Source organism: Bombus affinis, chromosome 4, assembly GCF_024516045.1.
Source record: "Bombus affinis isolate iyBomAffi1 chromosome 4, iyBomAffi1.2, whole genome shotgun sequence".
Lineage (NCBI taxonomy): Eukaryota > Metazoa > Arthropoda > Insecta > Hymenoptera > Apidae > Bombus > Bombus affinis.
Window position 1 is genome coordinate 977,237 of NC_066347.1, and position 15,987 is coordinate 993,223.

General features: G+C 36.6%; 4 protein-coding genes across 4 annotated transcripts; all 4 read right to left on the reverse strand.

Annotated features, from left to right (window-relative positions):
* Positions 1-332: 332 nt before the first annotated feature.
* LOC126915465 (serine/threonine-protein phosphatase 2A regulatory subunit B'' subunit gamma-like) lies at positions 333-2,615 on the reverse strand. The gene is made up of 7 exons (XM_050720180.1): positions 2,344-2,615; positions 2,122-2,252; positions 1,653-2,039; positions 1,232-1,557; positions 945-1,158; positions 742-869; positions 333-655 (listed from the first exon to the last, which is right to left on the reverse strand). Exons 1-7 carry the CDS (start codon positions 2,387-2,389, stop codon positions 544-546), a joined length of 1,344 nt encoding a protein of 447 aa, XP_050576137.1. The 5' UTR covers positions 2,390-2,615; the 3' UTR covers positions 333-543.
* A 141-nt stretch (positions 2,616-2,756) lies between these two features.
* On the reverse strand, positions 2,757-5,230 carry LOC126915472 (leucine-rich repeat-containing protein 9-like). The gene is made up of 2 exons (XM_050720186.1): positions 5,131-5,230; positions 2,757-5,037 (listed from the first exon to the last, which is right to left on the reverse strand). Exons 1-2 carry the CDS (start codon positions 5,191-5,193, stop codon positions 3,895-3,897), a joined length of 1,206 nt encoding a protein of 401 aa, XP_050576143.1. The 5' UTR covers positions 5,194-5,230; the 3' UTR covers positions 2,757-3,894.
* LOC126915477 (leucine-rich repeat-containing protein 9-like) lies at positions 2,757-7,563 on the reverse strand. The gene is made up of 4 exons (XM_050720195.1): positions 7,461-7,563; positions 7,207-7,403; positions 7,005-7,145; positions 2,757-6,906 (listed from the first exon to the last, which is right to left on the reverse strand). Exons 1-4 carry the CDS (start codon positions 7,483-7,485, stop codon positions 6,751-6,753), a joined length of 519 nt encoding a protein of 172 aa, XP_050576152.1. The 5' UTR covers positions 7,486-7,563; the 3' UTR covers positions 2,757-6,750.
* Positions 2,849-3,889, reverse strand: LOC126915335 (uncharacterized). Its single transcript, XM_050719914.1, has 5 exons — positions 3,886-3,889; positions 3,697-3,809; positions 3,332-3,629; positions 3,140-3,246; positions 2,849-2,995 (listed from the first exon to the last, which is right to left on the reverse strand). The coding sequence occupies exons 1-5, from the start codon at positions 3,887-3,889 to the stop codon at positions 2,849-2,851; spliced, it is 669 nt and encodes a 222-aa protein (XP_050575871.1).
* Positions 7,564-15,987: the final 8,424 nt, after the last annotated feature.

Consider the following 15,987-nt stretch of genomic DNA (forward strand, 5'->3'; position numbering starts at 1 on the left):
CCTATAAACGTATTACTTGCGCCTAAAGAAGAGTAACGTACGTTAGCATAGGGCAATTTGAAATGAAACGTTTCCATTGGTCGATGGAATAAAAGAACGTTTGTCGTCACAAACATCTTTTTAAATTTAAAAAATAATCTTGTATATAAAATTCATCTTTGTTGAATATTAGAAATTAATACTAAATGAATAAAGCAAATAGCACTTTGTAACAAAATATTCTTATTAAAATTGTTACAGATAATACTCCATTTAATGTATTTAAATACTTGTATATAAAATTCATCTTTGTTGAATATTAGAAATTAATACTAAATGAATAAAGCAAATAGCACCTTGTAACAAAATATTTTTATTCAAATTGTTACGGATAATACACCATTTAATGTATTTAAATACTTTTATATATATTTTTAAAATTTATATTGTAATATAGAGTTAGGAAAATAACTATTTTCTTCTTCTCTGAAATATTATTCATGATTGTAGATATATTTAATCTGTGAAGATAGGAATGTGTTCTATTTTATGAAGCTTTATCTTTTAAACATGAGATGATTCATCTCCGGTATCAGCTGCCATGGCTTCACGATTTTCATATGCCCAAAAACCATGGAATTCTATCAAAATACTGACCATTGTATCGCCCTGTCCACTAAAAAGTATGAATTATAGAATAGATTATAAATATTTTGTTTTGCCTTAAAGCGATGATCATAAACTGGCTGAGCAGTTACTTACCAGGACAATAAATCCTGTAATGTAATTTTACATGGATCTGCTGGTTTTACCATATCGAATATTTCATCTTTAACATCCTCAAAACTTACTGGTTCTTGACCATGCATTGTCATTTGTTCTTGTATAGCCTAGAAAACATATTTAATTGTTAAAAATGTGTATTAGAAAACACAAAATTCTATATAAAGTATAAATATACAAACGCGGAAAAAATAATTAAGGCAGAAAGTATCCAAATAACCACGATTATTAATATCAAGAATTCTAAACAGATAATGTAAGCTTTGAGGCTCGTGCCGATTTTCTAACGCTAAAACAAAGTCTAGGTATGTTTTATAATCCATTTCTCCTTCATATGTTAAGCATTCTTGAAATACTCTTTCCAAAAATACTCCAGTTAATGTTCCTGTACCATACCTGTGGAAAAGAATTTTGTGAAGTTATCATGATTATAAAACATAACTTCTTATTATCATTTCATTTAAATTACCCTGCAAGTTCTTCTTTGTTGAGCATCCCATTATGATCTCTATCAAGATTTAAATATTGTCCATAAACTTTAAGAGCTGATGGAGCTGAAAACCAATTTGCTTCTTGCAAGTCTTTAGGTAAATCTTCATCTCTTAATTCTAAGAGATCATCAAGAAAACTACATGCTAGAATATCCTGTATTCTGACTCTACCAGTTCTGAGAGGATCGAGAAAAAATAAAAATTTCCTCACTGCTGTACAAACATAAAACGAATGAAATGATTTTTCAAGTCCTTCAAGCTGAGGTAATGTTGGAATTAATTCTAAAATATAGTTCTCTAAATCCTATAAAAAACAAATAATATAAATTGGGTTTAAATGGTAATTACAATTGCAGTTTATATTGATTTAATTGAAATAAGTACACTAATGAGACTTACTGATTCTCTAAGATACCCTTGGCCAGTAACATCATACAAAGAAAGACCAATTCTTGTTTGATGTAACCAAACCTTCCTCATAACATAGTTAAACAATGCCATTATACTAATTCTACCATGAGGATCACCTTGTTGTAATTTCGCAAATACAACTGCAGTAAAATATGGACTACATTTTGTCCCAGCTAATTTACCAACTTTCTTAAAATCTTCATAATTAATTAATTGCTCTTCTCCTGATAAAGGTGGACTATGATGTTTATCTAATAACACCCACAATGCTTTAAGCTCGTTGTTATCTAACAATTGTCTGGAACGTCTTTGCAAAAATAATGCTCGCGTTTCTTCCCGTAATTTTTGTGGCAAAATTTCGTCTTCTTTAGGTAGCTAAAACACACAATAAAACGTATAAAAGAAATATTTTTGTATTTTATATTTTTTATTCTTATAAATTATTCATATAAATTACCTTAAAATAGAATTTGGGAATCACTTTATAAGTTAAATCTTTGTCTTTAGCTTTGGCGCCCTTCCATTGTTCGTATATCTTTTGAAAGTATTCATCTTCCTTTTGTTCATTTTCTTCCGATTTTATTTCTACTACAAAAATATTTCGCATATTTTATGTATAACAGTAGCAATGAATATGTTGCAAGAAATGTATTAAACATCAGTTTCGATTGATACTTACATTTATTCACTGTTGCATATTTTCGAAGTACTGTCTCTAGCTCCATTTGTTTTTGTTTTGAATGATTCGTAACTAAGGTTAGATTCTATAGTCATGATACAAACACTTGCTATCTTGCAACTTACATTCCAGCTGATCTTTTTCACAAATTATGTATACCACAATGTATATTTACGGTTCCAATATAAACATAAACGTATAAAGTATATTACAATGCAAACAAATTTATGTTCGTTTGTAAAACTTTATTCATGAAATTAGTAAGTATAAATACTATTGGTTGTCAGAATATGTAATTATTTTATTATACATATGTATATTATAATAATTAAATTTATTTAGAAAATATTATTATACATATGTATATAAATGTTATATTTGCGTACTTTAGGGTTATCAAAAATTATTCTGAATTAATGAAGTCATCTTTATTGTATGAAATACTGATATTTTTAATGAATGAAAGATATAAATGGCAAACTTTCTAAACTTCAATGTTCTTAAATTAAATTTCCTCAATTTTTGCATCTTGAATTGCGAAGTCTTGAGCAATCATTTTATTTTTATTTATTTCATTATATAAAGGATTCCCTTCAAATGTTATTTCTTCTAAATTTTTCAATAATAATAAATATTGCATTTCAGCTTCATCCTAAAATATATTTCTCATTATTAAGTTTGACATTTATAATGATTTATTTATACTTACTGTTAAACAATTATGAGCAACATAAAGTTTTTTTAATTTCTTTAATGATTTTGTAAATTTCAAGGATTTTATTTTATTATTCTCAACAGATAGAAACTCTAGGTTATCATTTTCGATAAAATCTTCTACATTTAATAATTCAATTGCATTATAATCCAAAGTTAGAGATTCCAAAGTAGAACAATAAGTTATTTCTGAATATTTAATATAAATTTACAATAAGTAATGTTATTAAAATACAAAGTATATATTAATTAGTTTAATGATATAAAATATTACCATTGGTACCTTGAAGGTAATTATTATTTAAAAATAGATGTTTTATCACGGGTAATTGTTCTTTACTAATATTTATTACTGTCTTAATGCAATTATGATCTAAAAATAAAGTGTATAGTTTTGGAAATATACAATTATTTTTGTCACAATCATTTCCATTAAAGGCTTCCAGGCAATTGTAACTTAAACATAATGTATGCAAATACTTAAAGGAATGGAGACCACATAAATAAGTTATTTGATTTTTACTTAGATCCAAACTTTCTAACTGTGGTAGAATTTCTGCAGAAAGATCCACCTAATAAAAATTCAATATGTTGTAGATATAGATATAATTTTTTTTTATACTCCTATAAATAACATACTTTTGACAAAGAACAGTCAATTAGACTCAGTTGTGTTATATTTGTTAGGTAATCTGTTTCATATATTCTATTTAATACATGTTTATCAAATTTATTGCCAAATATACATCTTGCTTCAGAAATATCAGAATTTCTTATATATTCTCCAGAAATATACTATTAGCAAAATTATAGAAAGCATAAGTATACGCATGATATTTAAGTATTTATGTATCCAAAAAAACTAAAAGTTTTACTTACTTCAATGTTACTCAAGTGAAATATAATAAATTTTTTATATAATGTATCTGTACTTATTGGATTATTACAAAAATCTATAACATGTAATGTTTGCCAAGTTTTAACATTGTCTATTTGTGCTATGTTTCTTATTTCATTATTTCCACAGTAAAATTCTTGTAATGTATGGAATGATCCCATTGATTCCAAATTTGTTATTAGATTATTAGTCAAATCTAGGTATTTTAACATTGGAAAATTGTCTTGAGTGAAATCGTCCAAAATTGAAATAAAGTTACTTCCAAGATTCAATTTAATCAGATACTTTAAAGGTTTTGCGAAAGAAAATATGGGCAACAAACAACAAGTAGTACAAAGCTCTTGTACATTTTTTAATCTTTTCAAGATGTTTGATGCTGCAATAAGATTTTGTGATATATGAATGTATCTTGCTTTTTCTATATTTTTCTTCTCCAGTAATTTTATCTCTTCCATATTTTTCAATGTATTATATTTCAAATAAACTAATTTTTTATGCCATTTATTATTTAGTTTACACATATTAAAAGCACATGGAAAATAATTTTGGGATAAATTAAGATTTCTACAATTACAATTATTAACAAATTGTAATTTTGATAAATATATATGTAATAAGTATTCTACTAATTGAGGATCAGTAATATCATTGAAATGATTTTCATGTATCTTCAGCTTACACATGTTAGGTATATAAGTTATAAAAATACTAATACATTGAAGACAATACATTAATAAGTTCCATGATATATCCAGTTCTTTTAGTGAAAGTAAGGCTTCCTCAACATGTAATAATTTTATGTTATTAAAGCTTATATTTAATATTTCCACATTTTTTATAAATTTTGAATTTGGAAATTCATTCAATTGATTATAAGAAATATCAAATTCTCTTAAGTTAGGCAAGTCTAAATCAATGTCAACTGAATTTATATTTTGTCTAGAAACAGATATCTTTACAAGATTATATATTTCTACTTTTCCATAATTACTAATACATCGTCTAATATTGGAATTGGATAAACATATAAACATTGTATCATCTATGGTGCATGCAATTCTGCAATTTTTATATTCTTCTTCCTGTGAAACAGTTTGTAAATTTTTCCTTCTAAATGTTCTATATATGCCATATAAATTACATTAAGGTTAAATTAAAATAATAAAAATGATTACCTTTGTTGATTCATGTAATATATATTCATACTCTATTACAAACATAGGATTTTTTATGTTCATCCTGGTCAACTTAAATAATTGACAAATCTCATTTGAATTATTCTCATGATCTGTATGTTTTGTATGTAAGCAGTCATGAACATTATCTATTCTATATAAAAATATTATGCTTTTTATATGAAATACATTAAAAGTGGCATTGTTGTTATTACTTTTCAATAGAGTTGAAAATTGGCGTTTGTATAAGTACACAAACACGTTGTTTTTCGCAAATATTACAAAAGTTTAGAATATTCGTATTTTTCTTTGTTGAAAAAACTTTATTTAACCAGTCACTGTCTGCTGCTGCCAAGCAATTAGTTACTATTATTTCTTCCTATTAATTAAGATATTTATTACTTCCCAATTTATTGTTTAGTGGAATAAGATCTTATTTCTTAAGACAGAAAATATATAAATACTTTAATCAGTAAATCAGTTTGAAAATAGTTAAAGGGCCATTTTTGAATATCTGTTACCCCAGGCGAAGCTAAAATTTTTAAAATCATGCTGCTGCATTCATCCAATTGCAAATTTTTATTTTTGCAAATATTTAATAGATCAATTTCTTTATTGCTTACTTTGGTTACTTTATGTAATCTTAAATCTATTACACCTATGTCCCTGTAATAAAAGAGTTATTATAAAAGCTTTATTGTATAAGTATTTCTACTAGTACAGTTGGGAGCATACTTTACATACTCTTTCACAACTGAACACAATGATGCTTGCAGGAATTGTTTACATAACTGAATAACTGTATTTTCTGAATCAATATTGTATTCAACAAAATTTATATTTCCACAATAATTCATATTAATTAGCAATTGCTGTTGCAAAATCTAGCATATAAATAACATTACCACTTAATTACCACAAGAAATTTACTTTAAATAATTAAAAAAAGACAGAATTTTAAAATAGGTATCGTACTTTAGATTGCAAGATTAGTTTTTCTTCCATTTCTTTGAGTTGCTTTTTATTTAATTTCATTTGTAGCATTATATTTTGTGCTTCATTGTAAGTTTCAATCTTAAAATAAGTTTGATTATTCTACATAACAAATAGAAAATAATTAATAATAATATTATTATTATTCTATATATAAAAATTAATTATACTAGAGTATTAAATACCTTTTCAATTTCAATTGCATATAGTTGGTTTTTAAAATAAAGTATTTCCTTTTTGTATTCCTTATATTTATCTTTCAATAAACGCAAATGTATGTTTAATTGTTTATGAAATAATACATTATAATATGTCATTTGCTTTCTAGAAATGAAACGTAATTTTTTCAATCCCGTTCAAAAATATTTTATCATGCTGATATAAAATAATGTAAATACTTGAAAAAATAATTAATCCAACATCTTTCTTTTTCACATATTTTGTAATGATCTAATTTTTTAATATGTGGAAGATAATGAATAGCATATATACGATAGTTGCAAAAGGTTACCAAAGGGCAATCTCCATATAATGAATCCGCAAATACTAATGAATTTAATTTTCTCAATTGTGATAGATATCTTATGTCCTTGTAATTGAAAAAGGATATTATCATACAAATATAGTTTATTCAAATATTTTACATACCCTTATAAAGCATAAAGGATTTCCTGCTAAATTTAAATTACATAGTTCAGACTTTCTCCAAGACATTTTATTTATTCTTTCCAATTTATTGTTAGCTAAATTAAGTTCTTGTAACCATGTTAATGTATCCAAATTCTACATGAATGCAACGTGTATTGTAAAATAATTTTTTAACAAATACATAATTTAAGAAATAAAAGTCTTTATTTGAAAAACAATAAAGGAAGTTATACCTCAAGTTTGTGTATATTGTTTCCTGATAAGTACAAAATGTTTAAATGAGAACAAGCTTCTAAATTTGGTATGCAACGTATTTCGTTGGAATATAAATAAAGCTTCTTTAATAAACAATTTTCTTTGAACCGTGGTACGTCCTAATTAAAACAAACTTTAATTTCTAATACTTTATTAATTACATTCGATTTACGTTATTACCTTGATACCACATTCGACGATCCATAATTCCTGCAATTCCATCAATTGTGAAACAGCATTGAAAGAGCCAATATCTCGTTGACCGATTATTATTAATGTCCGAATATTTTGCTTTGTAAACAATAATTTTTCAAAGGATATAATTTTAGAATAAAATAAACATAATTCACGTTTATTATTACCTCTCTTCCTCTTGTCTATAAATAGATTTATTTATTAAAAATAATTCAGTGCTTTCAAAGCGTTTTTATTACCTTTGTTATCCATAAAATTATCCATTATCACATTTACGATTAATATTTATTTCTAATAGCAATTGTTTCGGATTTCATCTTTTCCAATTTAAATATACTCAATAATTTTCTTTAAACAAATAGTCAAGCTAATAGCAATTAAAATTAATTAGTAATCAATACTTGAATAATACATTATTATGGAATTTTTTTATAAATTTTAATACATTTCTATTGCGATTTAACTCTAAATGTATCAAAAATGTTTTGTACTATATTAATTGTAAGATTTGTAACTATTCATAAGTATGCATCAATTTGTAAATAGTTATATGAAAAGCTTGTTAATATTCAATAAAAATTGCCAGGGTATTTAAATATTATAATAATTTATTATGGATCTTTATAATATTATCAATAAGATGTAAAATAAAATTATTTTTATATAATAGTTGTAACTACTAAATGGAAATATCTATAAAGGTTAATGTTACGTCGCCTAAAACATCTGCATTCCAGCCCTCGGCCGGACAGCCAACGGCCTGCGTACCGTCATTCCGACCCTCAATAAACCTAAGGACCCAATGTAGCCTTTCACTTTCACTGTATTGTATTAACATGCGTCTTCAGTCAATCCCTTTGTCCTGAAGAATTTTATTACGCCACGAGGCTTAACACAGGCTGTATTTTCTAACCGTCGCTCCTAGCCCTACAGTGTCGCAGGTAGATCGTCTTACCTGACCGCCGGATCATATACAATGTATCGACGAGCGCATAGTTGTCGCCAAGCAGCGAGCTCTCGAAACGTCGAATTTTGTCCGTTACGTTTTCCACACAAGAACGGATATACGTGATCATAGACGCAAACGGTGGCGTGACCCGAGCATAGTGGGGGTCGTCTTCAAAATGAGACTAAGGAATCATTGAAAGACGAGCAGTTCCTTGTGACGAGTCGAACGTTACACATCGAGAGGTCAGACGAACATATATAAATATCGTAAAGCATTGAGTCAAAAATCTAACGCCTAACTTCTAACTCTAAATATAACGCCAACGGAACGTAAACCAAGTCGGTCCGGTACTTGGTTCTTCGAGCCGGATGACATGCCATTAAAAGAGTGTACTGGCCAGTGATCATACAGTGTCACGTGAAATCCACATTCCAACACCTTAGTCATCTGACCAAAGGAACCACCACCGAAGAGGGACACCTCCTTCGTTCAGATTCTACACGAGCCCACGCCGCACTGTAGCAAGTAGCAACCGATTCTCAGATCAACGCCCATTTGATTAAGATAAGATCGTTCCTACTATTAAAATCAAATATGGCTCAAGCTGACTCGATCAACACATTGCGGCGGAGACGAAGCGCCCTAGCCAGCCGATTTGCAATCACGAAGCGTCAACTTGATGAATATGAAGAGTCTGGGCAAGTAAACAAAAACTTCTTAGTAGCTTGCCGTCAATCGTTCGACGAGGGTTGGAAGAAGTTAAGCGCGGTTCAAGACGAGTTAGAAGTGTTAGATGAGGGGGAAGTTGCTCGTGCCGCCTCTTTATTGCAAGATAAGCTGGAGATTGACATACGGCTCCTAGATCTCTTTGATAAACTACCCGCAACAACCCCCTCGCCAACGAAAACACGCGATTCATGCGTGAAACCAGAGCCGACACCAATCACCTTACCAGAGGTCCGCGCGCCTCTGTTCGACGGTGCCCTCGAGAACTGGACCTATTTCTATGACACGTTCTCATCCACTGTGGATCGCAATGAAAATTTAACAAAGGTCCAGAAATTCCAATATCTACGCTCATCCATCACTGGACGGGCCGCACGTAGCATCCAATCATTGGAACTCACAGAGGCCAATTACCCCATCGCGCTCACCACATTGAAGGAGAAATTTAATTGCCCCCTCAGGATCTGTATGCGTCATTGGGAATTGATGCGCAATTATCCCGAAATCAAAAGGGAAACTCCAGAAGCCATTAAGGATTTGCTGCAAACCATCAGCGTAAATCTCAAAGCGCTCGAAAAATTAGGACAGCCTGTAACATCAGATGTAGTACTTATCGAGTTGCTCGCGACGAAATTACCTTCGTCCAGCATGCGTAAATGGCAACGTACATTGCTAAATCAGGAAGTACCTTCTTATCATCGGCTGATGGAATTCCTAAAAACACGGGCCAACAGGAATCAGCTCCTCTCTAAAGCAAAGGAAACAAAAGGGTCAACCCCCAAACATCATCGTCACCGACAAAACCTACCGCACGGACGAACCTATACCACAACCAGCAGGACGCTGGTGTGTCCGACCTGCGACGGACCCCACAAACTCAGATATTGTAAGGTTTTCAAAGCCAAATCAGCCATAGAACGCTTTCAACTCGTAAAAATGGCATCGCTGTGTACAAACTGTCTAGGCAGCGGACATTCGATAACACAGTGCACCGCGCGTTCGTGTCATATCTGCGGGCAACGACATCATACGTACCTACACCGAGAACAAACACAGGAAAATTCTCGGTCGTCGAGCGGTCGGTCGTCAAAAAGTCGGTCGTCGGGCAGTTGTTCATCGAGCAGTCGGTCGTCGGGCAGTCGTTCATTGAGCGGTCGGTCGTCGGGCAGTCGTTCATCGAGCGGTCGGTCGTCGGGCAGTTGTTCATCGAGCAGTCGGTCGTCGAGCAGTTATTCATCGAGCAGTCGGTCGTCGGGCAGTCGTTCATCGAGCGGTCGGTCGTCGGGCAGTCGTTCATCGAGCGGTCGGTCGTCGGGCAGTCGTTCATCGAGCGGTCGGTCGTCGGGCAATCGTTCATCAAGCAGTCGGTAGTCGGGAAGTCGTTCATCGCACAAACGATCCTCTTATGGATAATCGCCATCTAGATCATCGAAGTCGCGTTCGGTCCATAATTCGAGACGAACCTCCAAATCTTCACAGAAACATACACCTTCGGCTCCAAGAGATACGAAAGTTCATGCTTCATATGAGTCACGCGCATCACGGACCAAAGAGACCGTCCCAAATTTCTCGTCCAAATCCCAACCAGAGCAAAACTGACTAAACAAACGGACCGCAAAAGGAGGGACCGAAGTGACATATATCTCCAGACGTTACACTGCATCATGATCTGCTGATCACAGCACAGATCGATGTGCTAGACAAAAGGGCATCACTAATCCGAGCCAGAGCTTTGCTAGACACTGGCTCTAGTATGAATTTTATGACTGAGAAATTCGAAACCTCCCTCGGTGTGAAACGAAGGAGATGTTCGATCCCAATCGGAGCCCTCGACGACTTGACCACAATCGCAAGGAGCCAGCTAACGGCAACCATTGTTTCTATGGATGGCAAATATGAACGCACAGCAACGTTCTTAGTAATCCCAACAATATCGTCGGTAGTCCCAGACCACCCAATCGATCGGTCCGCCAACATTCCACTACTAAGCCCGATCGAAATATTATTAAGTTCGGGACCAACTTTAGCATCATTATGTGTCGGGCAGATTAAAATACCACAATCCATCGATACTGAGTTATGTTTGCAAAAAACTCGATTCGGTTGAGTTATCGGGGGGAGCCCACCCGCTCAATCGGGTACACATTCGTTTCACACTACCACAGCCGATCTACAAACGGATCTCGCACGATTTTGGGAAATCGATGAGGGACCATCCACCATACATTTATCGGAATCGGAATTGCAGTGTGAAGAGCATTTCCGTAACCATGTCCAACGCAACAAGGAAGGGCGATATATCGTCGCCCTGCCCTTCAACGAGAAGCTTCCCACGCTTGGGACGTCAAAGTCCGTTGCAATGAGTAGACTCGCCTCTCTTTCTCGCCGGTTCCAACGCGATAAGTGTAGCGGCACTCGACAGCAAACTTCCCAACGGTTTCTGTCTCGTGCCTCGCTACACAAAGACTCTACCTTGCGAACAGATGATTGCCAGATGTCGATACACTCTCTCCGAATATTTTACAGCGAGCTTAAGGACCCGCTATAAATCTTAGGATCCATGCAGCTAAGATTCTCTAAAGGAACAGATAGTCTTTGTCTCAATAGTCCCTACACATACCACCCACTACGCAAATCTGCTTTTCCTCACGTACGACGCTCCTCGCTAGCAACTTTCTCTCAAGGGCAGTTGCCATCTCTTTCCAACCACCAACTCACGATTTAGCCAATTAACAGCGACGTCCATTTCCCTCACTCTCTGAACTAACGCTTTTCTTAACGAATCCGATGATTCCGCATCCTCAGGCACACCCAAACACAGTTTTCCTAAGGAGCATCCTCGCGACACAAATTCATTCTGATCTATCGCGAGTCTCGAGGCAAGTTGGAAAACGCCGATCTGAATAGCGAATCGAAATTCCTCGATATCTGGGCAATCGTCTCGACTCGAACCACCGCGTAAAGTACCGCGCCGAGTTCGGACTTGTAATCTCGAACCGATGATTGTACCGTGCTTTCACCGCGCTAGTGTATACCCGGACACAAGTAAATAAATAGATATTGTTAAATAATACCGAGTGATTCTTCTATACCTATCACGCCCATCACCTCATAAGCAATTCGAAGCCGCTTATAGCACAGTGATCCAAGAGTATTTAGACTTGGGTCACATGACGAAGATTACGCACAACCGTCCCTCAAACAATTGTTATTATTTGCCGCATCACGGCGTGATAAAGGAATCGAGCAACACCACTAAACTCCGGGTAGTGTTCGATGGATCAGCAATCAGCACCACCGGAGTTTCCCTCAACGATATTCTGCATACAGGACCCAAACTCCAAGAAGATCTGGTTGAAATTCTATTGAGATTCCGATCACATCAATATATCCTAATGGGTGACATTGAGAAGATGTATCGACAAATACTCGTACGCCCAGAAGATCGTAAATATCAACTGATTCTATGGCATAATTCCAACGGGGAAGTCGAAACTTATCAGCTCAACACCGTGACATTCGGACTATCAGCTGCCACATACTTAGCACTCCGATGCCTGAAACAATTAGCAGAAGACGAAGGACATCGATTCCCGTGAGCGTCATCGGTTGTACAGCGTGATTTCTATGTCGACGACGCCCTCACCGGGGCCGATACTAAGGAAGAATTAATATCGGTACGACACGAACTCACGGACATCTCAGACCGGCCGGCTTAAACATCCGTGAATGGGCATCTAACGATAAGGACATACTGCGTGGATTATCCGAGAGAGATACAAATCGAAGACTACAATTGGGTGATTCACAAACATTGAAAACTCTAGGTATCTATTGGGATTCCCAGGACGACGCAATCCTCTACTCAGTTGAACCCACAGCGACCATCACCCGTGTCACAAAGCGATCAATGAGTTCGGTGATAGCCCGAATTTATGATTCACTAGGATTGCTCGCGCTAGTGATTGTCAGAGCAAAAATATTACTTCAACGCGTCTGGGCATTAAAACTAGATTGGGATGAATCCCTGCCATCCGAGTTGCATACAGAATGGGACCGATACTATATCCAACTACCCTTGCTTAATGATATTCGGTTCCCTCGCAAAACGGTAGTCAAAGCAGCTAATCAGATAGAATTACACGGTTTTTGCGACACCAGTGAAAAGGCATACGGGGCATGTATATATCTGCGCAGTATCAGCTTAGATGGACATATCGAAACCCAGTTACTCACCGCGCGATCAAAAGTCGCGCCGCTAAAGTCTCTGACAATCCCAAGACTCGAATTAAGCGGAGCATTGCTCCTCACCTCGCTAATGTCCGTGGTAAAGAATTCACTCACTATAGACGTTTCTCGAATCGTGTATTGGACAGATTCTACTATAGTGCTCCAGTGGATCAAGTCCTCGTCACATACGTTAAAAACCTTCGTAGCGAACCGCGTGGCCGAGATCCAAACGAAAATCAAAAATCGCCGATTGGCGGCATGTGCCTACTGACGACAATCCAGCGGATTTAATCTCCCGAGGGCAGACTCCCAAGGAATTCCTGCGTCCGACCATCTAGAAACACGGACCCGAATGGCTCAAGCAACAACAGGAGAACTGGCCGATCTGGATCCCTACACCGTTGGGGGAAATCCCGGAACAAAAAAAGACGATCTGTCTAACGACGAATAACAACGATAACCCCCTCCTTCACCGATACTCGTCCTGGACAAGACTAATCAGAGTCGTCGCTTGGTGTCTGCGATGGAGACACAAACAAAACCCATCTGCCCATCTAACAACAGACGAATTAACTAGGGCCCACAACAAGGTAATCAAGATCATACAATCCAGTTATTTCGCGACGGAAATTCGGACACTACAGAAAGATCGAAGCAGGGACGTTGGAGGAAAACTACAGCCATTAAATTCCTTCCTCGACGAAGACGGGATATTACGAGTCGGAGGACGATTAACCAACTCAACTATACCCTTCAGTCAAAAACACCCAATTATTTTACCGAAAGCACCTGTTACAGAGCTCATTATATACCAGGAACACCGGAATAACCATCACAAGCTACCCTGTACGCGGTGAGACTGCGCTATTGGCCGATCGACGGTCGTAGCCAAGTGTGGCGCACCATCAAAAGGTGCGTCCGCTGCTGCAGAGCCAACCCGCCACCAATAGAATACTTGATGGGTGATTTGCCAGAGGCGCGTATTACCGGATCGCGTCCGTTCACGAACGTCGGAATCGACTACTGCGGCCCATTCTACATCAAGGAGAGGAGGGATCGCAACCGACGTAGAATCAAAATATACGCTGCCATATTCGTCTGTTTAGCAACAAAGGCTGTCCACATAGAGCTAGTCAGCGATCTAACCACCGACGCTTTCCTAGCCGCTCTACGCCGATTCATCTCGCGGCGAGGACACTGTGCAACCATCCTTGCTGACAATGGCACCAATTTCGTCGGGGCCAACCGGGAGCTGCAAGAACTCCGGACCCTATTGCAGTCTGACGACCACAAGGAGAGGGTACAGAATTTTTTCGCCGATCGATAGATACAATGGCGTTTCAATCCTCCAAACTCACCACACTTTGGCGGTTTATGGGAAGCCGCGGTGAAATCTTTCAAACGCTATCTCATCCGCGTCGTCGGCACGGAGCTCTTGACCTTTGAGCACCTTCATACTCTTATGGTTGAAATTGAAGCCATTCTTAATTCACGCCCACTGACTCCCATATCATCCCCCTGTCCTCACTCCCGGTCATTTTCTAATCGGTGACACACTAACAAGTTTACGGGAGCGTGATTTCAGGACAGTTCCATCAGGCCGGTTATCAAGTTGGCAGCGCATTCACCAGATCAAACAGTATTTTTGGAGCAGATGGTATCGAGAGTACCTCACGAGCTGACCCGCCGCAACAAATGGGATAAGGGCAAACACGACATCCGAGAAGCCACCGTAGTAATCCTCAGGGAGGATAACGTACCATCCATGCAATGGCCTTTGGGCAGCGTGATCAAGGTCCATCCAGGAGTCGACGGAATCATACGGACCGCTACCGTGCAGACGGCAACAACTACCCTGGATCGTGGCGCCAAAAAACTGTTCCCCTTACCCATTCACCCAGATCCAGACGAGTCTGAACACCCACACGGACCGAAGGAGATTCGCCAACGATGCACCTGACTCCACAGCCAGAATTTTGATCGGTGCCCTCTCAACGGGGGGAGGATGTTACGTCGCCTAAAACCAAATATTTTTGGTCTATCGCGGGGAGACGCGGTCGCGAGAATACGCGTCAACGGAAGTCGTAAATTCCCGTTACGATTGCAATAATCGACACCACGAATAGTTCGATCCCCTGATCGCGGACCGACTTGGTTTACGTTCCGTTGGCGTTATATTTAGAGTTAGAAGTTAGGCGTTAGATTTTTGACTCAATTCTTTACGATATCTCTCGATGTAATCAGTTTGAATTTGTTCGTCTGACCTCTCGATGTGTAACGTTCGACTCGTCAGAAGGAACTGCTCGTCTTTCGATGATTCCTTTGTCTCATTTTGAAGACGACCCCCACTATGCTCGGGTCACGCCACCGTTCGCGTCTATGATCACGTATGTCCGTTCTTGTGTGGAAAACGTAACGGACAAAATTCGACGTTTCGAGAGCTCGCTGCTTGGCGACAACTATGCGCTCGTCGATACATTGTATATGATCCGGCGGTCAGATAAGACGATCTGCCTGCGACACTGTAGGGCCGCGAGCGACGGTTAGAGAATACAGCCTGTGTTAAACCTCGTGGCGTAACAAAATTCTTCAGGACAAAGGGATTGATTGAAGACGCATGTTAATACAATACAGTGAAAGTGAAAGGCTATATTGAGTCCATAGGTTTATTGAGGGTCGGAATGACGTTACGCAGGCCGTTGGCTGTCCGGTCACGAGGGCTGGAATGCAGATGTTTTAGGCGACGTAACAGTTAAACAAAATTGGAAATAAATATTAATAGCTAGCACAATTATTTACGTTGCACGTTATGATTTCAATTTTTTTTCGTTTTATTTAATACTTGTATTATGTAGTTGCTA